This window comes from Cricetulus griseus, chromosome 2 (genome assembly GCF_003668045.3).
Source record: "Cricetulus griseus strain 17A/GY chromosome 2, alternate assembly CriGri-PICRH-1.0, whole genome shotgun sequence".
NCBI lineage: Eukaryota > Metazoa > Chordata > Mammalia > Rodentia > Cricetidae > Cricetulus > Cricetulus griseus.
Window position 1 is genome coordinate 62,484,924 of NC_048595.1, and position 24,364 is coordinate 62,509,287.

Here is a 24,364-nt window from a genome sequence, read left to right on the forward strand (position 1 = left end):
TCTATTTATATTCCCTTTTTACCACCCAAATTGAAAGCTCTTTTGGGGATTTGGGCCTCACGTACCTCCATGTTTCTAGTTCTCAGCACAATGTCTGGAACATGGAGGTATTTACATATTTTCCAAGGTAATTAATAAAACAACTACATACTCACTCATCACCCCCCCCCCTATTCAGTGTAACTGTAGCAGCTGATAGAAATTTGAGAAGGAACCAGAAGTTCCTCAAATTCCAGAGTCTTCTATTAACAGCCATCAAAGACAAAAATCTGCAGGTTTATAAAGGAGAAATTTTCAAAATGTCTGGATCACAGAAAGGAATTTGGCCTATATTTAATGAAAGTGATAAGCAATGAAAACATTTACAGTTAAAAATGAAAGCAACTCTGTCCAAGGCACTTAGGAAGAAGAGAACAATGATTAAGGTCAAGACTCCTGTGGATACAACACAGCCAGAGACCTCAAGCATCAGGCTGCAGTGGTGCTGCATCTTAATAGCAGAGCTGATTAGATTGAGATTAGAGACAACTTCTAGGAACCTGTCTCCCTGGAGTACTGCTCCCTTCAGACCTCTAATTTATTTCATATTGTTGACTAATTGCACCTCTGAGAGTACAACTAAATAAAGCTTTCTCCACCTCAAACATTTGCTGAACAGAAACCCAACTGTGGAAGGTCAGATGGTGATGCTTTTGTAGGCTTGGAGACACTGAGTTAAAAGATTTTTGTGAGTATCTAACTTACTAAGATTCAAAGTCCACAGAACTGATCTTCAATGACTGGAAAAATAATCTACCTCCCAATACATTCGTTACAAGTAGAGTACAAACTTTAGGAAAATCACAGATAAGCCAAAGGATGTGTGCAATAAAATCAAATTAAACAATTTCTACACGGTACTGAAATCAAATATCTGAATTTACCTAGAGAAAAACCCAACTGCAGGAATATAGGTAGGTTTGCTTTATTATTACAGGAGTATCTAGGTTTGAAACAAACACCCCAGAGACTTTTGATGAAACAGGGAACATAAATCTTACACTTCATCTTCAGACTCTGAGGGAAGTCTGTGGATATTTGCCTAAAGTAAAACGCCTGGCAAGATCCTCTCATTTTAATTAGTTTGTAAGACTGGCATGGATTTCATAGCAAAATAAGTCTCCAAAGGTCTAATTAGCTGCTCAGTGATTAAAATCCATCCTCCACATTCCCTTTGCTTTTTAGTTTTATTTAAAACACAAAGAGCTGGCTTGTCTTAGCTTTATAGTCAGATACCTAGTTTATCAGCTTTAGTCAGGCAGATGTGCAATGCAGGAGTACTCTTGACACCTGCACATTTCCAATTCCTAACTATTTGTCTAAGCTTCTATAATGACATGGTATTTAACTATGCAGCATAATGTAAGTGCTCTCAAGAGGAATGAAAAGAGAGAGAGGCTGAGCAAGTACCCAGAAGCTGGTGCGCATGAACAGATCCATGGGTTCCTCAGGAAGAAGCAAAGCTCTCATCCTGAGGATGTGTGTCTGTCTAGAGGCATGGACATTGACACAGGATAGGGAAGATACTATTTCTACCACCAGGAAAGTCAGCCTTGGGTGAAGATCAAGAGGAGATGGGAAATAGGGACAGACTTTGACTTCAGTTGGAGAAAGTAAGGTGCCAGGGACTGGGTATGAGAGTTAAATTCTCAGGCTTTTGGGCAAGACTCAGAACACTGGTGTGGGATATCAGCAATGGGCAGCCACTAGCAAAGCTAAGGTAAGGAACAGATACGGAATGGCTGGTCCTCCTGGAACTGCCCAGTTGTACTTAGAAGAGCTGGCGTTTTGCCCTCATCTTTTCAGGAGCTCCACTGTTCTCTCCTGTTTGCTTCTGTGTTACTTCCTTTACTTGAAACATACTAAATTCTCAACTCTTGTTCAGTCCCCACAGCTCCATCAGAAGGTCACCAAAGTCTCCAGCCCCGAGTTTAGTTGGCTGTATCACAGTGTCATTACATATCTCCTCTGTCTATACTGTGGATGCCACACATTCGGGAATATCTGCATTATATGGCACAGACACCTGAAGCATGTAATTTTTAGTGTATCCATAAACCCATTAGGAGGAAACTGAAAAGATGGGAAGCATCAAGGAACAGTCTGTTTTACTCATCAGAAAGGTAGCAAAGCAGACCGCTGGAAAGGAAATAGACTAATAAAAAATTAGGCCCATAAAAATCTTCTGAGAGAGTCAAAATAGAATATAAAGAAAAATCTTTTTATTATAATAGTCTGCAGAGGCAAAATATTAACAACACTTAAATGTACTCTCGGTACCATGGGCTTACAACATCCTCTTTCAGCATGGGGACTTGCCCTTCACTACAGTATTCTTTGCACATTTCAGCAAGCACTCATCTTCTTAAGTCTAAAAATCTCTTGCTATGAACAACCTCAAAGTGAAAGAGAAAGTGCATCGAATATCTCAAGAGAAAAAGAGACTTAATTCACAAACACCAGCCTCACTTGCTGAGGACCTATGTTTCAAACAGAATGCTAAATGATTTATTTGTCTTTAGTCAATCAGAAACATTCCTAAGTGAGCATCAGTAATCTCATTTACTGCCATATGAAAATAGAAACTCCAAGAAAAACTGCACTTTTACAATAGTGCTGGAAGCAGAGTCGAGGCCAGGTCAACTGGCAACTGGACTCCCAAACTGCTCTCTCCTCGCTGTTCTGACTGCCTCTGGCAGGAACCATCTTCATTAGGAAAGTACACTGAAATCAGAGAGAGACTCAAAATCAGAGAGAGATTTGAGACCTCATTCTCCATTTTATTCGCTTTCAACCTCACCCAAAAGCAAGCACAGCTCTACACACACCACCCTGATGAGGAAAAGTAATGACAAAATCTCTCAGGACCATTCATCTTCACAGTGGTTCTGTTCTCTGGATGGACAGGGAAGATAGGCTGCTTTCCAGTTTGTACTTCAAAACATGCAGTGAAAGGAGAGTGGTTTTGTTTGTTTGTTTCTAAACAGAACACTTGGAGACTCTAGAACTGAACAGCTTCAGACTCCCCTCTTCCAGTGGACAACCCCATGCCAAGGGAAGGCTAAGAAATGAAGACTCACCCGTTCCATCTCCTTGAAGTCATCATCTAGCTTGGTGCCTTCAGCTCCTCCAACCTTCTCACTCACTTTCTGCAGAAGATAACAAAAGGGAATCATTAGAAATGGTTTCTTTTCATTACAAAACCATGTTAAAAGTTTTGGGCACAGTTTAGAAACAGCATGCAACATAACCCTGGAACCACTCTCTGACTGTGGTAGGCAGTTCCATTTTCATGGCAGCATAGTATTAGCTTAGAGCAGCTAAGCAACAGTCTACAGGCCATGCATCTGGTGGGTACTGGAGCAGGACTTCAAAGCTGCATCTTCTGATTTCAAACCCCATGCTCTTTCTATTATACAAATTGCTTTATAACTACCTAATTGCTAACATTTTCCTTTGTAAATCCTAAGGAACACCAGCATCACACGATAATCATTTTCCTCTGATAAAGGATCTCAAATGCTCCTAGGTAGAAAATTGCTACTTGTTCAACCTGCTCCTCAATGGGCTATTGAACAGATAATCACAGCATCCATTTAACTATTAAGAAGAAATGAGGCCAAACGATTCCAGATAAAAGGACTTGCTTTCTACTCTCCCGTTTATATCCTCACAAGCAGGCGATGAGCTATATCAAACTATGTTGAGGCATTTCCTTGCTACTCAATCATTTCCTATTACTAGACATTTTTATTTATCAGGTAACATGTGCAAATTATCATAGTTCACATATAAAATTCACATGAATAAAAGTGGATATACTAGTCTTTTCTGAAATAATGATTCAAACTAAGGAAAATAAGACATATGACAAGATCACAGAAAAAGAGATTTCATCAAAGACAGGATTATTGAATTTTTTTCAAATACCCTAACTGTAAAGGTGGATAAATGTTTTTCCCCAAGACATTCCTGTACTATAAAAAGTCCACACAAACAGATAGTGAAGTTCTAACTTCCTTCAAGAGTTGCTTGGCTGGGAGTGTGCAGAGGATCCCACTGTGATCTGCCTGCAGCAAACTTCACAGTGATGTGAGCTTGGCTCATGTTTCTTGAAGGGGTTTCTGGAGACCTAGCTCCAACTCCTGGATCTAAAAGTACTGGCAGGCTCTTGGTGGTCCCTGAGGTGAGTTCTTACCCTTTCTTTCTCTCTGCCTTTCTCTGTCTTCTGCCAAGAGGAAAACATTCAGAAGAGACTACCATTACTACCCTAAGATGCCACTGTTTACTGCACTAGCATGGGGTAGAATATTCACAGATGAGGCACATGGAGGTGTCATGAAGATTACATGTATAATAAGAACCTAAATCTGAACTAGAAATTTATACAACCAACTCTACTCCGTAGGAAGGTGCACACCTGCTTCTCAGCAGTTTGTTTAACTTTCATTCTACACTTTGAGAAGCCAAAATTTTTTTAATGCAATCATAGATAAATAAAGGTTCAATGCTTCAAATGGCAAGATTAATGAAAATAATATCAATAAATTTGTGTCAATGTCACTTTTGCTCAGTGACAGTAATTTAGCTCATATTTCAGCTCTTCTTCTGCTTATGCTCAAAATATATAATTGACCACTATTTTGGGGCAAGCAAACACTAATCTACTACAACTATAAATTGACATCTCTATTCAATACAACTGTTTCCAATGTTGTAAAAACTCACTATGTCCAAAGTCTCTTTTTTTCAGAGATCATTATAGTTAGACTCCTCATGTGACCTGGAACTGAGGTTACAGGTCCTCAGTTACTTACAAAATGGATACCAAAAGCATGTGTAGTGGGTATTTTTTCTTTGTCCTGCCATGTCCCCCTGCCACTCCAGCCCCAAATAAATACACAGATGCTATATTAATTATAAAAGTGTTGGCCGATGACTAGGGCTTCTTATTGGCTAGCTCTGTCTTAATTATTAACCCATTTCTATTAACCTATGTATTTCCACATGGTCTTAGTTTACTGGAGAATGCCAAGACCTGTTTCTCCTTTCAGCAGCTATATGGCATCTGTCTCTGATGGGCTCTCCTGCCTACCTTACCCAGAATTCTCCTCTTCTCCTAGTCCCATCATTCTTCCTGCCTTATTGGCCAAACAGTGTTTTATTCATCAACCAATAAGAGAAACATATATACAGAAGGACATGCCCCATCAAGCATGTAGCTAAGAAATGCCTCTATGTTTATTAAAATGAGAGAATTCTGATACAGAGGAGATAATCCAGTTTTCCCCAACTCTTAAAAAAATACATGATTTTCATGCAAATCACAAGAATTCATATCACACTTTCAATAACATATGCTGCAACTAAGAACTGGTTTTATTTCCCTTCTTTCTGTACCCCTCAATCAATAAACACCACAGTAGCTGACTCTAGATATCAAATGGAACACTAGGGTCACACTAGTAATTAGTAACTCATACTAATTACTATACTGGTTTCAGCTATTTTGTTTACACAGCATGACCAAAAGTGGGTGGAGAAGAAAAGAAAATACAACTAGACTAGGGCAAGAGCAATTATTACTTTTTTCCTACCAAAGCTGACATTTAAACTTCTTTGAAATGGTTTACCACACAGAATGAATGAAGCCAGTATGTATGCTCATACTGATGATGTATTAATTGGCTGTTTGATATAAAACTTTCAAGTTATATTCCTGAAAGGGAAGTAGTACTCATAATAACTTCCACCTATTCTCTTTGACAGGTTCCAGGTCACATGGCACAGAGGTAAATACTAGGTGACTTAAATACAGTTGACTCATTCTGTAGGAGTATAGCAAATATCTCCTTTTGTTTGAATAAGTGCCACCAAAACTTAACTTCTCATGAGTAATACTCAAGGTAAGGGAGATGGGTCTCTTGAGTCCACATAGCCATTGATGAAGGCTTCTGGCATTATTATCAGGTAACTTTATTTTGTGCTATCAGTTTCCACAGAAGAGGAATCTAAAACTACGATATCACAATAGTTAATATATTGAGTATATATGATACCATTTAATATTCTAGTCCTTTGAATACTTTCTCACTTAATCTAAGTAAAAGGTATTAATTTAAACATAAAAGTACAAGACAGCCACTATTTCTATTTGTAACAGCTACAAACCTAAAACAACACCTAAATACTGAAGGGACAAGCCCCTTGCTTTGGCAGCCATGACAGACTGCAGAAAAGAGTCAACAACATGTGCTGAGCTCCTGACCTTCCCTAATTACTGGGAATCAACCTCCAGATACTCTCCTTGTGGCAAAGAACCAATCAGAGGTTAGATGGCAGGTTCTAGATGTGCTTTATGGTAACAGTGGAGTGCAGAGCATAGCAACCACCCTGGGAGGGCCTCCAGGCATAGCAACATTCCTACAGCTGCAGTTGACCAATTAACACAGGACAGGCTGCCCAATCCTGGAGGTGCAGCAATCTTGAGACTGTTGCTATGCAACTAGCAGACCCCCAGACACTCCCATTGATCTACTCCAATATAATCCCTACCCCACTGCTGTTTGAGGTCCCTTGCCTGGTCCCGCCTGCTTCACCCACTATGATGGATGGACTGGGAAATGGAGTTAGTTCGTAAAAATTAAAGACTCTTTGCTTTTGCATTGGATCAGGTCTGTTGGTGATTTGGGGGTTCAGAGTTTGGGCACAACAAATACAACTACCCAATGTCATCTAAAATCTATAACATTAAAGGTTCAGGATGGCCAATGGTACCCCTTTAGTATAAAAGGGAGATTGTACTTCTATTTGGTTCTGTCACTACACTTATATACTACATTCTAACCTAACCAATAATCTTTTAAATTAAAAAAAAAAACTTTAAACCAATGACTGTACCCTCCTCATAATCTTGATTATAATCCCTAAGAAAAACTTGGTAAAGATTTGCCAAAGTGAACTGCAATGTGAATTCTGCAGTGAACTTATGAGGAGCAAATAAGACTGATCATTCTAGGTAGTCTTTCAGAAACTACAACTTTTCAGTAACAATAGCAATCAGGTCTAGTTTAAATCTAATGCTTAGTTCTGACTCTGCACACTCTCAGGCTGCTGTCTATCTGCTAAATAAGCATAATGCAAAGGAGAATCAGCAGCAAGATACATCTCCAGTTAGTTACTACTGTCCCTAGTCCAAAGAATGCTGACCTGCTTTGCAGTAGTGACTCTTCAGCCCTCCAGCCACATGTCACCTCCAGGCTCCATCTTCTCTATGCAGCTCTGATCCTGGTCAGCACTACATTTCATTTACCAAACATGTTAGAGCTGGGTCTCCTCCATCTCCATAAAAAAAAAAAATCAAATTGGTCTATAGACTCTTATACCTCTTATTTTGCTCCTAACTTCTCTGTTTACTTCTGGTTTTGAACCACTTTATCTCCTGATGTTGCAGGATATTTGGTCACACTGTGAACCCTGAGATTGTGTTATTTAGTTGGAAAACCTGTTTCTAGTTGTGGTGTGGTTCAGCCCTAGCAAATACTTGTAATCTAAGAGCTTTCTATTTGAGTATTGTAAACGAGATTAAATAAAGTCAATTGTAGATTAAGAGGCAGAACAAGCAACCAGTTGGCAGGAAATAACAACAGAGAGTAAGATGGAGTCAGTAAGATGGACAGAGAGAGGCACAGGAAGTACAAGGGAGGGACACTCAGTTTGAGGAGTTTTGCTTGGAGACAGTGTAAGAAAAATTCACTTTCTAGAATGTTGGCAGAAGAGGAGGGTCAGCTGGGTGCTTTCTCTGCCTCTCTGAGCTAGCAGTCTTTCACCCCAGCACCTGGCTCCTGAGTTTTTATTGGTAAAATTGAGCAATTGCGATTTAGTCAGAAACAACATTCTACTGTCTATCATACAAAGCCAAGTCTCTTTGCTATATACCAAACATGCTGTGTTTATTTCTTATGCTTTATAACTGTACCTATTCCCTTTTCTGTTCTTCAAATCCTATATATTGTTTAAAATGTCCATGTAGACTCCTAACTTCTCCATCATCAGTGACTGTTCAACCTAGCAGAAAGTTTTCAGATTCCCTCAGGACTCTTCATGAGTCTCATCAGCCGTCAGAGTATCTGCAACTATTTCACAAGCAAAATTACAAAAGGCTTTTGCCCAGTTGAACTCTAAGGTGGACAATGGAGAACTCATACTGCATGTGTTTGACTTCAAAATGTCGGACAGTAAGGAACATAATGATCAGGGGCAAGAGAAAGATTTCCCTGATGAGAATAACTAATGGAGGACACTTACTTGTGAGTCACCATTGGCTCTGAACCTCTATGAATTAGAGATACACACTAAACAGATTTTATCTCAGTAAGAAATAGAATTTAAAAAACCAAAAATTCAAACAGCTAATATGTATGGTAGGTATTTTTGATGGATATTGGCTATATTTACTTTATATTTTTAGTTAAAATTTAATTCATATAATTGTATCACTTTTCACTCCTCTTTCCTTCTCCAGCCACTTGAGACATAAATTTCAGTACTTATAAGGTGATCTCTCAGTTGTAAAGAAGGTAAATGCATAGTATTTCTTACTTAATTTCTTTCTTCACCTGAGATCTGGGACTAACTTCACTCAGCACTAGATCACTTTACAATTAAACCAGATTATGTGTGGAAGAGAATGCTGAAATTTTTCCAAAGTAATTCTTAAAATAACGAATCTTCTTTAGGTAGGATTTGCTAGAGAAGCAACCCTACCTTAGATTTGCACCCCTGTTTAAGTGTTATTATGACTGAACAAAAAAAACACACACATACACACACACACAGTGGAACTTTCAGCTTTTATTTACAGTTTGATAAAATTAAGGTTCAACCTTCACAAAGAAGCTGCCTTAGCTATCCCATAGCATGCTGGTCTGTTTTCCCTTTCTGTAGCCTGTCACCCCAGAGACTGGAAGCACACCCTCTAATCCTCCTTAATATCTTTAGTGACACTAATCACAACAAGTAGAAACTCTGAATGCAACGGTTGACAGTATGTCAGAAAGGTTAATCTTAGAGCAGCACTTTCCTGACTCTGGGCTCCTGTGTGTAGAGCTGGACTATTCCAGATGGTGCCACTCCCATGGGTGGAAGACAGGATAGATTCCCTTTATGGAATATGAGTCTCACACCAGCTTTTCTCAGTGGTTAAACTGGAATGCTTAAATGCCAGGATGTTTCAGAAAATGGATTTCAAAAAATATACATTGATCTTTGCCATCCAGACATTTAAATTTTTCATATTTATAACTAAAAGTATTTTTATGTATCTTCTAGGTTGAACAAATTCTGACTGTTTCTGAGACTAAGTAGTAGAACAATGGAACTCTTTCATAAAAGACAGAATTTTTGTTTGCTAAAAAGATTCAACAGGATAAAGACTGGTTTTCTCTGACTATCTACAGCTAAAATCCTTGAAAGAAGCTTAGGTGAGGCTAACTCCTTGGTCTTTCTCTAGGGCATGCCCCCCTATCCTTGTCAAATACTATGCAGAAAATGCAGGCATCAATCTTTATCATGGTTCTCAAACTTCCTAATGCTGTGACCCTTTAACACAGCTCCTTTTGGGGTGACCCAACCATAAAATTATTTCCATTGCTATTTTGTAACTGTAATCTTGCTATTGTTATGAATAATAATGTAAATATATGTGTTTTCCAATGGTCTTAGGTGAACTCTGTCAAAAGATCTTTTGACCCAAAGTGGTCTCAACCCACAGTTTGAGAATTTCTGAGAACACTTTCTGCTGTGGTGGTTCACTGGGGTGAAAAGTAATCACCCTCAAATCCCCGTTGTCCCAAAACAAAAGCTTCCTTTAGATGACAGGCCTAATTACTTCCAGACACACTTCTAAGGAAGCCTGCGAGCTTACCTCTTGTGCTTTGTGGAGAGTGAGCCCCTCACTAGGAAGGCACTTTGTAAGCATTACTTCTACAGTTTCATTAGCAAATAACCTTAGTTTTGTCTCACAGAAAACCATACCAGAATCTTTTAGCAAGCACTTTTCTAGTCCCCCCCCCCCCCCCGCCCCATAACGTAGTTCTCCAATGGATAAAGAACAATTCATGAGGGCAGTTTACTAGAGGAAAGTGGCATTTTATAGAGCTTCCTACTCAGATGGCAGAAGAGTTTTGTTTCCTTTGTCTGATGTGCACCTCAGTTCTACCAAAGAACAGTCTTATAAGACCTAAGACAACATTATGTACTTGGGCTTGTTTCTTCAACTCCATTAAAAGCTGAGTCACAAATTTCCTCAACTAAAGAAACAGAACTCACAAAGAAAAGGCATGATGTTAATAATGACGTTTTAGATCTGCATAACAAGTGAGTGAGAGCACAACGCCTGATAACTCTGTCTGCAAGTCAAGGAGGGTGTCCAGCTGGGCTTTCGTTAATAGGAGATACTACTAACCTTTTATGAATTAGGGTTTTTTTTTTTTTTCATACAAATTTCCCAGAACCTCTTTCTTCAACTATAAAATGGGTCCAGAGTATATGGACCTGGAAAAGAGAGAATTGTATGACAACTTACAACTAACACTACGATGCCTGCCTCTGAGCTAATCAGCTGGGTTACAGTACCAAACTATTCAACAATCACTAAGGAAAGGGTGCTAGGAACCTACTATTACAGAGTTGATTAAAGGGAATTATCCTTAACAATGTGGGCAGGTTTCATCCAATCACATGAAAAGCTTTTGCAACAAAATCAAAGTTACTGTGGCAGAGAAAAATCTTCTCAAGACTGTTGTCATGATGACTTCTGGCAGTGTCCTAGCATCTCCCACATCTCAGACAGTACCCACAACTGCATGAGCCAATTTACCCAAATAGAACTCCCTCCCTCACTTGTATATCCACCTGGATCTGTTTCTCTGAGCAACGGTTCTCAACCTGTGGGTCACAACCCCTTTGGGAATTGGAATCCCCTTTCACAGGGGCAGCATATCATGTGTCCTGCATATCAGATATATACAATAAGATTCCTGACAGTAGCAAAATTACAGACATGAAGAAGCAGTGTTATAATTTTATGGTTGGGGCCACTCCAACATGAGGAACTGCAAAATTAGGAAGGCTGCGAACCACTGCTATAAAGAAAGGCAAGGAGCATGGTTCTCCCTACTGCAATGCTTTTTACAATACAGCAAAGCTAGGCCATGGATGAGAAAGAGAGGAAAGGAGAACATACTGTACAAAGCATCTACAGGGAAAATGACATGGTGGCGTTCCTTTGCTTTCTTTTAGAGGGCATCCCTGATACAGCTCTGGCTGGCTTGAACCTATTACATCAGGCTGGCCTTGAACTGTTCACATTTTCCAAATGCTGGAATTAAAGGCATGTTACATTTACCAGGTTCAGATTAAGGTTACTTTTGGGGCATATAACATTTTTAAATAAATAAATAAATAGTAAAAATCACCTTAAGTTTATAATAAATAAGTAAATAAATAGTAAAAAAAAATCACCTAAACTATCAAATGGAAAAACTACAACAGAGATCAAATCAATATCCTTAATGTGCCACATATTTTGCTAGCACTGAAGTCCTGGTTCCCTCACCTCATGCCCAATGGAACTTCTCTTTCTAATGTTGCATAAAAAAAGAAAAGATTCAGAGGCTGATATTGGGGTTCAAGCTTCAAGCTGATGATCAGAAAAGTAAAGTAGCCGGCCACTAGCTCTTTCCTCTACCTCAGACTGTAAGGCAATCCTGGCTCCACCAAATCTCAGACTGTAATCCCAGACTTCATGGTCTCCTGAAAGTGGCTGAAGAATCCTGACTACTGAAGACCTTTCTCCCATCTTTTAAACCTCTCTGGTGCTGTGATTAAAGGCCTGATCTCTGTTACTCTTTTAGACTGATTCAATATCCTGTAGCTCTGAGTGGCCTTGAACTCAAAGAGACCCATTTGTCTTTGTCTACTAGGTCCCAGGATTAAAGGTGTGTACCACCACTGCCTGATCTCTAGAGCTTGAGGCTGAATTTGCTTTCTGAATCCTCAGGTAAGTTTTAATACACAATAAATAATATATCACCACATTTTAGAAAACATTCTATCTGGGTTGCTAAACCTATATGCAAATTTTATGTGAAATCATATAAAAGTTTTAACTTGTTTTTCAGATCCATTCGTATTGAAATTTTACTGGTAAACGGTTTATTGGTTACCAACAAGAATTGATTGATAACACTTCCATGATGCTGACTTTCAATATCAAATATCTAAGTTACTCTGTTTATACTCCCTGCAGGGAATGATCACTAGGTAATCTGTACCTGCCTAAAGACTGTCAGAGCCTTCTGTGCAACTACAGCCTGGTTCAGTACACACACATACACACACACAGACACAGACACACACACACACACACACACACACACACACACACACACACACACACACACACACACACACACACATTCAAATGCTCCTTTGGGGTTCCTGAAAGACACTGTTTTTGATCTTGCTTACTGGGTCCTCATAACTCAGGTAGGCCGGGACATGAAGCTAGTCTGCAGTGTAAAAAATGATTTAGTCTGCAGGGTCTTCCTTCATCTTCTTTTTTCTATTAGTTCACCCTGACCTGACATCATTGCCTCACAAAGAATCACTGGATTTGCTGCCTTCCCTTTCCCACTAAATCCCCTCTACTAGTGGCAAAGCTTGAGGAGCAGAGGTTGTTACAGAAAAGAGAGTAATTCTAGTTAGTGGCTATCCTGGTCACATGCTCTTAACAGTATGATCGAATAAGAGAATAAGAGGAGTGAGGGTGGCCAAGGAGGTAGGGCCAACCACGGAGGAGTGGAAGAGGCCTGAATGAAAACAAGGTAAAACCAGAACTCTGTGAGTTCGAGGCCAGCCTGGTCTCCAGAGCGAGTACCAGGATAGGCTCCAAAGCTACACAGAGAAACTCTGTCTCAAGAGAAAAAAAAAGAAAAGAAAAAAGAAAACAAGGTAAAACTGCACATGTTTGAAACTGCCATAACAAAATTTATTATTTTGTATCCTGATATAGTACATACAAAGTGTAACATACAGGCTTCAGTGTTTCTGAGTGTAGGATGGGATGAAATCCAAGAAATCAGGGCAAAAGCTAGAGTTTGCCTACTTAGAACAGTAATTAGTCAGAGTGGTCAGTACCTCCCCCCCCTTTTTTTTAAAAAAAGATTCATTTATTTATTATGTAGACAGTGTTCTGTCTGCATGTTTGCCTGCAGGCCAAAAGAGGTCACCAGATCTCATTATGGATGGTTGTGAGCCACCATGCAGTTGCTGGGAATTGAACTTAGGACCTCTGAAAGAGGAGCCAGTCCTCTTAACTGCTGAACCATCTCTTCAGCCCCATTACCTTGCCCTTTTATATGCTTCTCTAGACATCTTTTCTCCTCAATCACCTGCATCACTTCAATAGAAATGGCTAGCCTCTAATATCTCTCCTGCGAATTCATTTTGGAATGTTCATTGGACATTCTTAAGTGCCAGGTACTAAAGACCCTGCAAGCAGGGATGTGAAAAATAGATGGGAGAAGCACATTTCTTTAAGAGGCTGGCATGCTGGAAGACTGGAGGAAGAGGGGGAAGTCATGAAAGTGAAGCTGAAAAAGCTGCTAAATCCAGATCCTATAAGCTCGTGTGGTCCAACAAAAGTCTTCTTTTTATGGGCAAGGAGAGAGTATATTAGTTTTGGTATTACTCAAAATAAAATACACTCTAAATGATGTAAACAATAGAAAGTTATCTCCCCAGCTCTGAAGGCTACAAGACTAAGATTAAGGCAGTAATATGCCGATGCTTTTGACAGCTGTCCTTCTGACTTGTAGCTAGTTGCCTTGACACTGCACCCTCCTGTGGCATGGGCTCTACCCTCAAAATCTTACCTAACCCTAATTCCAAGCCAATGATCTCACCTCCAAGGATGATCACAATGGGTGGAACTCCCCCATTTGATATTAGGGGGATATGAGCCCTCAGTCTACAGCAAGGAGAAACATGATTGAAATTATAAGCTGAGAGTATCACTCTAGATATTCTTGATGCAGAGGAGAGCCCTGTATATCACAGAGGGATTCTGCATCAGGAAGAGAGTTCACTGCTGCTCTGAGGCCCACACAAGGCATTTTGCTTTGATTTGTGAGACCACAGTCGTGACTGTCACAAGGCTGGCATACAGTAAAGAACATACGGCTCCTCCCTGGAAACAGTCCTACTTGCCTCAAGCCCCAAGATGGTTAATAAAAACATCCTGTTCTCCCAGTAAGCTTAGTGAACACGTTCTTTTAAAAAACTCTGTTGCTTTTGCTTCTTCTCTGTCATTTTCTTTGTCAGTTCTGGTCCCTCTCTTACAGCAAGCACATAAAGCCCCTCCATGGCATTAAATTTTCTGGAACCTGAAGAAAATTTACTAATAAATTATCTTAAAGTTCCCTTCAAATTGTGTTTCTTTTGAATAGATAACCAATCCACTCTTGATATATTTTTTTAACTCAGCATGTTCAAATCATCATCGAACTCAAGAAAGCCTCTTTAGTACAGTGAAAGGTTTAGATGCCCAGTCACTGTTAGGAGAGACAGCTCCACTCCAGGTAAAACAGAGGACAGTCGCCTTAGATGTGACTGCCGTGGACACCTTCTCTTCCTAGTTAAGTCCAGAAACGTTACTTTATTCTTACAACAAATTGATTTTGGCTGATATTTGATGAGCATGTTTATGTAGAAAGCAGTTTTTCTGCATCACCAGTGTCAGGTTTCCAAAAAAAGAATGAAGAAGTAAGAGCAGTTTCTCATAGAAATCCAGCATCATTTAAGTTAAAAAATTGTACACCTAGCTATTAAAAACATTAGTAGGTAGCCACACCTGCTGCAGATGTTTCTAAGTAAAAGAATGAAATGTGACAAGTATTCTCTCCTCCTTGCTGTCCTATGGGGTGGTAGTATGTATGTGTGAGTGGGAGAAGAGTCTGCTCTTTATCTTGTTCTGCAGTTCTCCAAAGCAGAGCCTAAGACATGGATGGAGTGCATCGGCTTACTGCATGGTGATATTAGTAGGCTCACAGAGGAGCAGAAAGAGAGGCACAGGGCTAGGGCAAAGCCAAGGGGGAGTGCTATTAGACATAGAGACTCCCTCCTACAAGATTCTTGTGGGGAGCCAAAAGTAAAGAATTCTTCAATACAGTCCCTTGGAAGAACCAAAAACTATGCAGCCACCTGTCTGATCTGTGTTCCCTTTGGTTGAAGGTCACCTTGATGTTTTCTAACTGCTGAGAATTCAGGATGAACCCAGGAAGTACATGCTATAATTGGGCTCACAGAGGCCACAGGTAGAATGCTGGAAGTGCCTGTGAGACCCAGGAATAGGGTATGTGTACTGACACTCCTGCCATCTGCATGGAGACTGGGTTGTTGAGTAAAGGGGAAAATAGAAATAGGACTAAAAGTCAGGTATATCCGGTGTCACATGTTCTGTTTTTGTTTTCTTGATAACAGTTTAACAATGCAATCCTTTTCTTGTAACTTTTCAAAACCAGCCATGAATTAGGCTTAGAGCACACCCTATCGGCTACTAATGCCCATATTATCAACAGCAAACATTCAGTTACTATTTTTTAACTAACCCAAATGGTGCCATATATTCTATATCTTCATTACTCTATATACATCAAATTCATACCTGTTAAGAGGTCAATCATTCACTTTACCTGCTACACACACACACAAAATGTGCTTTTCCATCTCTTCACCAGTGTATGTGGGATTTCTTTAATGCTTTCCATGATTATAAAATCTCAGCAATAAACATCCCTTTGTGTTCCTATTACATGTAAACAAGTTTTCTCTAGAATATTTGACATGAAATCAAGTTCTGTCATAGGTATGTGCATATATAATGGTTAATTTCAGTTGGCAAGTTGGCAAGATGTAGAATTATATGTAAGGGAAATTTCAATGATATGCTGCCTAAATTAGGTGAGCCTGTGGAATTGCCTATAAGTGATTTTCTTCTTAAAATTTTTATTAATTAACAGGTTAATTAATTAATCTGTCTATCTGTTTATTAGTTTAGGTAGGTATGTACCACAGTGGCTCCTGTGTGGAGATCAGAGGACAACTTGTATTTTCCTTAATCTACAAGGAAATGAGTACAGGATGAACTGCCTTTGACCTACTGGATCACTCTGCTAGCCCAGGGATTTTTTTTTTTTTTTTACTGGGTTAACTGATGTGGGAAGACCCATCCTAAAATGTGAGTGCAATGTTTTATGGCTAAGTCTTGAACTAATGGAAAGGAGAGAAAGACAAAGTGTGAGTATTGCTGGGCTAGAGTATGTATAGCTGTTTTCTTGTTGGCTACAGATGCCAACTGTGCAACTGTTGCAACTGTGACTTCCTCCCAGTGATGGGGTGTAATCTGGAACTGTGAGCCAGATAAATGGTTTCTCTGCTAAGTTTTTTTATCATAGAAGTTTATCACAGCAAACAAGAAATATAAGACAACATATAATCTTCAACCTGCCTAGTTATTGCTCTACTACTGTCCACGGTAGTTCTATCCTTTATAGTGACACCTGAACTTTATCAAAATTTGATTCCCCATACGTTTTCCAACACTTGGTTTTCTCAGAATTCTAAATGTTTGGAAACACAATAACTGTGACTTTATTTTATATCACCATGCTGAAGTCCTCATAAATACCTGGGAGTGGGAAACAATTTAGGAAGGTTCGCTATTACTGAGAGAACTGAATATGAGAGAGATGGTCTCTGGTTCACAGTTCACCAGATAGAAGTGTTTACACGGAGTTAAGAAAGATGTTGAACATGGTATTCAACAATAAGACACACCTTTAATCTCAGCCCTTGGGAGGTAATCAGTTACCAGCTCATAGTGTGTGATGTGTGTTTCTCACCCATAAGGAAGTGGAGATTGCACCCAGCCACCAACCAGCAACCAAGTGTGGCTACTGGATTGGTAAAGACTACAGGCTTGCCTGGAACATGTCAAAAGGGATGTGCCTGCCCTGGCAAGAGGTATGACAAGCTAGAATACTGCCTTGAGACTCAGACAATCAAACAACACAAGGCAGCAGAGCAGCCCCATATCAGCATGTTAGGACAGGGAGCCCAGAAAGCACATGGGAGGTGCCTCAATATTATAAAGGACCACATGGGGCATATATGCCACTGTTCCCAATATATCTCTTTCCATAAAACTTAGTAAAGTAAGGAGATCTTTCCACACCTTGCTAACATTTCAGTTTTAGCTTCCACCTAGTTGCATATAACCAACTGGCACTTAAGTGGAGTGGATAGATGGTGGTGGGCCTTCTGAGATACTGCTCACGCTCTGTAAGAACGTTACTTTATGTAATGCTAAACTTTCAATGTCTTATAGATTTGTTGGGGGGGATTTTTTTGGATGAAAAGTCAGAACAGAGACTAACTAAAGAGGTTAAAGGAGACACCTAGCATGAGGAAGAAATGGTACTACTAGGAGTCACAAGTTGCTGGGTAAAAATCTCAGTGTCATGAATGTGTTGCTATCATTTTAGTTTGTTGCTCAGGGAGGTTCCTAAGACCCCCCAAAATCATAAAGGTTGATGCCATTGCTGTTGGCTTCATGTCAGAATTAAATAGTAAGATCCTCTTGATGAAGATATTGGAAGCTTTGGCTGCAAGACATGGAGAAATCAGGCTAGGGCAGAACAAGAAGCCCCTGCACTGATGTCTGGTATCACAGAGCCAGAAGGTAAAATATAAGCCACTAAGGAGAATTATTTCCAGACAGGCAGTGGTGCTATATGCCTTTAATTCCAGCACTTGGGAGGTAGAGTCAGGTGGATTTTTTTTAGTTCAAGGCCAGCTCTGGTCTACAGAGAATTATTTCCAATAACACTACTCATCTATGGACACTGTATACCATAATGTCAACACTCTAGGAAAAATGTGTCCACTGTCCCAATAATGGCAACAAAGTACAACCAACTGCTTTCTGATTAGATTTAAGCCCCATTCCATACACAGGAACTCACAAATAATACTATAAGACAGTGCAAAAGGCAACAGCTGGAAAGGTCATTGGCCCCAGGAGCAAGGCTACTGTCATTATTTGGTTCAGTGAATGTAATGTTCGTATCAAACTTCCTTCTCAATGTTTATTGAAGCTTATGCCCATAGCTCACTGATACTGGTGGCTTCATTTGATCATGGAGGAAAACAATGTTTTTGCAATGCACACTGCTGCAGGGACACATTACCCATTAAGCTCTTGAGAACAAGTAACTTCTGCTGTCACATAGTGGTCCAATACCTAGCCATTGATGAAAAAAAATCTAATCAGACATCTACATTACACCTTCCAACTCTCAGAGAACATCATAGAGGCGGGAGTTTAAGAGCCAGAGGAAGGGTAGGAGAACACAATAGCCAATTCTTCTTGAAATTGAAATTTCTTCTTGAAATTAAAGCATTCCATCTTTGAGGGAGGCTCATCAAGCCTCAGGAACTTAAACAGTCCACAAGTCTCAAAAAGTTCCTGAAACTAATAGGATTCGTACTAACAGGATTCATAAGACCATCTCCAATATTAAAAATCAGTAACCACTGCTGGGAAGAAGAGACTCTCCTTCTGGTCAAGATCCTGTGAGTTGTTCAAGAAGTGCCAGGGATACAATCTTAGTACTTTGTCACGCATGCTGGGTTGGCTTTCCTATAATATAGCCACCTTTCAGTCATCTGTGCTCTTTTAAGTAACTCCTCACTCTTCCAAGTAACCGGAATGAACATGGGTACGATGATTATTTTGTTTGTTATTAGGACTTTATCTGTGTTGAATGGACTTTGTTCACATCTCAGCAGGAAATGCACAATAGTGGCAAATGGAGAAGATGAAGCAATCCCAAATCATAGAGACTCATAAGCAGAATGAGAACATTGCTTTCCCTGGGGTATAGCTGTAACTTCTTCTAACCAAATATTAGCTGAACATTAAGCTCCCCTAACCCAGTAGTCTACCCTAGAGGGATTAAGTAAAATCACATTTCTTTCAATCTGGAAGACCCACATATGTCTGTACTGGATCTTGTCAAGAAAGGCTGGACAGGGAACTCTGAACCAGTAGAGATTTGCTGAACTCAGGACAAACTAAATTCCTGAACTGTGAAACATACACAGACAGACAGACAGACAGACAGACAGACAGACAGACAGACAGAGACACACACAAACACACACACACACACACACACACAGACACAGACACAGACACACACAACACACACACACACACACCACACACACACACACAGAGAGAGAGAGAGAGAGAGAGAGAGAGAGAGAGAGAGAGAGAGATATTCGAATTCCTAGTTGATCCAAATACTTCAGGCAGACCTGGAGGTGACTCCAAGTGAATCATACTAAACAGATAAAACACAGAACAAAATAATACCACAGGCTACGTGCTGTAGGGAACAAAGGTTCATGATCAAACAAATAATACCAATAAACTTCCAGATAATGAAATCAGTACTAGAGATACAATGTTATCAATACATAGAGGGTTTTTAAAGAGACTTCTTGCTTTTCTTCTTAATAATAGTTTTTTTTCTTTTAAGAATTACATATAGAAGCACTCACTATAGCTACCTCACTCCTTTCTGTGCTTCTCTTGCTTCATTTCCTCCCACCCACCCCTAACCAATGAGCTCTTCTTTAACAATTATTGTTACATCTATATAAAAGCATACAGATGAGTGTAAAGGGTTTTTTCAACCAAAACCTACATTAACCTTGCATAAAAACTAACACATACAATGAAAACAAAATCAAACAATGAATAATCACTAAACAGCAGGCAGTACCTCTGGGTGGCCCAAACACTGGATAAAGACTTAAAAGGCTGCCATTAAAAATAAATTCAAAGAAATAAGGCATAATGACAATGTTTCACTAATCAGAGGCCATGAATAAAAATATACAAAACTTGTGGAAACCAAATGGAAACTCTTAAGTAAAAAAGTACAATAACAACAACAACAACAACAAATTCACAAGAGTGCTAAGTAATGATTTTCATTAGCATAATCAAGACCTGGCCCAGCTGATGATAGAAGACTAAATAGTCCAAAAGAAGAGAAGCAAAAGAAAAAAATAAGAAAAAATTCACAAAGCCTCAGAAACATGAAACTATTACATGTATAAATACATTTATCCAGAAAACTCAATAGCCGAGGAGAGAAAGGAGCACAAAGAATAGGCAAAGAACTAAAAGAGAAAACTTTCAAATCAGCAAAGAGCATTTCCAGACATTTGAGGCTCACAAGTCTGGAAGGTCCAAGAACCACACCAGACAGGTGAAAAGCTGAAAGCCAAAAATCAGTTCTTGAAATCAATAAAATACTATGTATTGACTCCTACAATGAGCTTGCAGGAAGATTGACAGCTGGCCTTTCATCAAAAACACCAGAGGCCAAAAGGCAGCAGCATAACATGTTCAAGGTGCAAAGTCAGGAAGATGTGCATTTCTATTTGGAGAGAGACAAAAATCCCGGAAAGTATATCTGAGAATAGTCTTGGTGGGTAACAGGAAACTCAAAGCAAATACAGGATGAGTGGAGAGGTGACAGCTAGAATATGACGAGTGAGAGGAAGGGTAAAATAATAAATACGTTGTGATAACGTCAATTGTTCAGAGATTGTACCAGAAGCCTGCATATTTATGAAGGGATAATACATAAAATCATCTGTCTACCTGGTTTGGAAATTCATGAGAAATTAAAGGCTCTTTCATCTCAGCAGGCTACTAAAAGGCATTCCTTAACCTGATCTGCCAGCAACCTGAACTTTGTATTTGAAGGTGATTTATAGAAAAGGTAGAAAATCATTTATTCCTCAAAACATTCTGACTAAATTATTAATATCAATTTACAAACACATGCCATGTGGGTAATGTTGAAGGCAAAGGCAATGCCACCAGAGAATTCTTTCATTCAAATGTTTTACCAAATATATAGGAGATGAAGTTTTGTTTTTTGTTGTTTTTGTTGTTATTTTAAGTAGTGGACACAGGAAATGCAAAAAAAAAAAAAAAAAAAAAAAGCTCTTGTTTGTAATTCCAGAAAAATGGTGGCACTGGTAAGTCACATTATGATACCCAAGAGAGATGGCAAGACATGTCAGTAAAGCTGGGGTAATAAGCAGCAGCTAATCCCATTTCGTGCTCCCCAGATGCACATTTCCGATTTCCGACCTGTACTCTTGATGCATCATTGTGGAATTAATCCCACTTTTTACTGTCAGACAGAAACATAAAATACTGACAAAAGAAAATGGCTAACTGATAAAGAGCAGTAGTGAGGGTAAATGGTGCCTGTTCAGACAAGGAAGAAAAGAGACCCCCAGGAGGATGAATGCCAATGAGTCCTTTTAAACAGAAAATCTATAAACAAGTTTTACTTGTACCCAGAGTTAGATAACAAGTATGCAAGCATGCAAGATAAAATGGATGCCCCCAAGTATATGAGGAAATTTCTTTTGACTAATGGGACACTAGTCTAAGTACTGGTCTAGCCCAGAGATAACTGACAGGTAATGTTGAGAGTTAAAGTGACGTTGCATATGAGAAAAACTAGTATTTTTTTATAAGAATGAAGAGCAATGATGCTCACTCAGTAGAAAGTAGTCACAATTACATTTGTCTTCACATATCAGGCACATACTAACTCTATGTTACATAAACTAGGGCCTAGCTGTAATGGTTCACATCTTCATTCCCAGCACTTGGGAAGCAGAGGCAAGCAGATCTCTATGAATGTGAAGCCAGACTCATCTAAATAGTGAGTTCTAGACTAGCTAGAGCTACATAATAAGACCCTTTCTTTAAAAAGAGAGGATGGGAGACAGGCAAGCTAAAACTCACATTTTCTGGGTAACAATCCTATAACTCCCTGCTTACATCAACTTGGGCAGGGGTTTCACTTTCTCAATGCCTCATGATTCCTTATATATTGTGTTAGTTAACTGTATTATCATTGCTAAAAAAGATATCCAGCAGAAACAATAAAAGGAAGTGAGGGATTTTAATATTCCAGGGTAGATTCCATCATGGCAAGGGGGTCACCACAGGAAGCAAAGGGAGAGGAAGGGCACTGCTCAGCTAGCTTCTTTTTATGCAGTCTGGGGCCCAGTCCCAGGGAATGGTGGAAAAGATATTAGTATATCATAAATTACAAATAAATTACCATTAAAATTGCATGAGTATAATTGTAAAATACTTGTAAACAAGATAGAATTGGGGTGCACAGTGAGACTTTGTCTCAAATAAACTACAAAGCTAAGGCAAAGAAAAACAGATGAGGACCCAGTGGGTCAAAATGATTTCCGGCAAGAGAATTTCTCTGTGATTGTATTTTTCATAACGAGTACATATGAGTTTTATAATTCTAAAAGCAAAGCTGAAATGTCATGCTCCATAAACACTCTAGATGTTTCCTTGTCAATGCTGGTTTCCAGAACTAGATAGGGGAGATGTGTATGCATCTAAAGGCCAAAATCAAAATTAGAAGCCAAGGAAACTCCCAGTGCAGAGACATGCAGAGAGACCCCAGCACATGGTCAGGAAGAGCAGGTGGAGTTTCCATAGTCTTATCTCACTATAGCTAGTGTGTCCAATGCTAGCCATGGATAAACGTCTCACTTCCTTTCTCCATTATGCTCCCAAATAGGAAGAAGATCATGCAGTTAATTCACTTCCAGGGAAACTTCTGCAGCACTGTCTTACTACCAAGTTAATCTTCTTGGATGTATGTGACAGAAGATGTATAATAATTAAATCTTCAAACTGATTAAAACCAATTCCTTCTATTGATGAAAAAGCTTTGTCACTGATGGCTGTGTGTATTTATTGTTACCAACTCTATGAACAAGATACTCAACAATAGAGGAGGATCTCTTGTAACAACAAAACAGAAATGAAAAGAATTCTATTTACCAAAAAGAAGATGTGTATAGCCTATAACAGAGTGAAGCATTATTCTATGACTCGGAATGATGCATTAACTTGCTAGTTAAAGCAGAATAAATAATCAAGTGTGGGAAGGAATCTTCACCTTCACAAGGCACTATACTTTATGAATAACCAACCACAAGGGCATTGGAAAGTCCCAATATACAGCTAATGTTGTGATGCTGTTTCTTCTTTATATTTATGAGCTGCCTTGACCTTGGAAGTGCACAAAAACATCAATTATGCCTGGAAGGAGTTTCTAGGAACAGTCTAGAAATAGATGACTCATGCATACAGGGATTTATGTTTTAGACGTTATGGTTTCACTTATTTTAACCAAGTTAGAAAGAAGTAATACTGGGCTGTGGAAAGATTACAAAGCAACCTGTGTTGACTGAGGAAGGAGGCACGTCATTTTCAAAACTCTAATGACTAGATTGATTCTACTGCTCCTGGCATACTCAATCAACTTAAATGTAATCATCAAGTATTATTTGTACATCTGTGTATCTGTGCTTACTGAATAAGACAGCAAGAATGAAGTCTTTGAGATAAGAATAGTATGTCTCATTCTTCTGACACCTCCATCTAAATTCTCAATATGAATTTGACCCATCAAAGGTAATGAAGGAAAAGAATGGAAGGATAGAAGGAATTAGCATATAAGGCACGGGCAGAAAGGATGCTTCTCATTTGCTACACCAGTGTTTCTCAAAGCAGAACCACCTGATCCAATTCCAGAAACTAATTAAAAATGCATTATCCTGGACTATTAGGTGAGAATACTTGGAAGAAGGGCTTACGAATTCCCGTGTAAGCATAATAAATACTGCCACACAGCACATCCTCCCAGGAATGACCTTAGGAGCATGTTAGATCAATAAACAGCATCTCCTCTCCATTTCATTTCGTCTACTGCTGGCATATCAATGAGAAGCTTCTAATCTCCAGTAAGACACTCTAACATCCTGTGAGTGGAGAACAGCATAAACTGGTGCTGCAAAAGGAAGGCTCTGGATTTTGCCTCTGCTTTCTGCTGAACGTGTTTACTGCTTGCTCCATATGGCAAATGCTAAAGTCTTAACATAGCCATCTGGAGTTGCAAAGTGTTCAGCAATGAAAATATCAGTAGAGATGTAGAGTGCCCTCCTTAGAAGACTTGAGTTCACATAGAAATTCAGCTGTCTTTTGCAAGAGCTGAGTCTACACAGTGGTAGAGAAAATCCATGAAAGTGAACTTAATGCGAGTTTCCATGCTTGTGGTCACCA

General features: G+C 39.3%; 1 protein-coding gene across 2 annotated transcripts in view; it reads right to left on the reverse strand.

Moving 5' to 3' along the window:
• Sh3gl2 (SH3 domain containing GRB2 like 2, endophilin A1) overlaps positions 1-24,364 on the reverse strand; it is a 135,151-nt gene that overhangs the window by 38,762 nt on the left and 72,025 nt on the right. Inside the window, exons 1-2 of one of the 2 annotated variants that reach the window (XM_035439814.1) lie at positions 7,249-7,450; positions 3,120-3,188 (exon numbers count right to left, since the gene is read on the reverse strand). In XM_035439814.1, the coding sequence (XP_035295705.1) occupies positions 3,120-3,128 (9 nt within the window). In that variant the 5' untranslated portion in view covers positions 3,129-3,188; positions 7,249-7,450. Of the gene's footprint in view, positions 1-3,119; positions 3,189-7,248; positions 7,451-24,364 lie in introns of those variants that run through there. The other variant, XM_027400369.2, reaches the window with a different exon arrangement.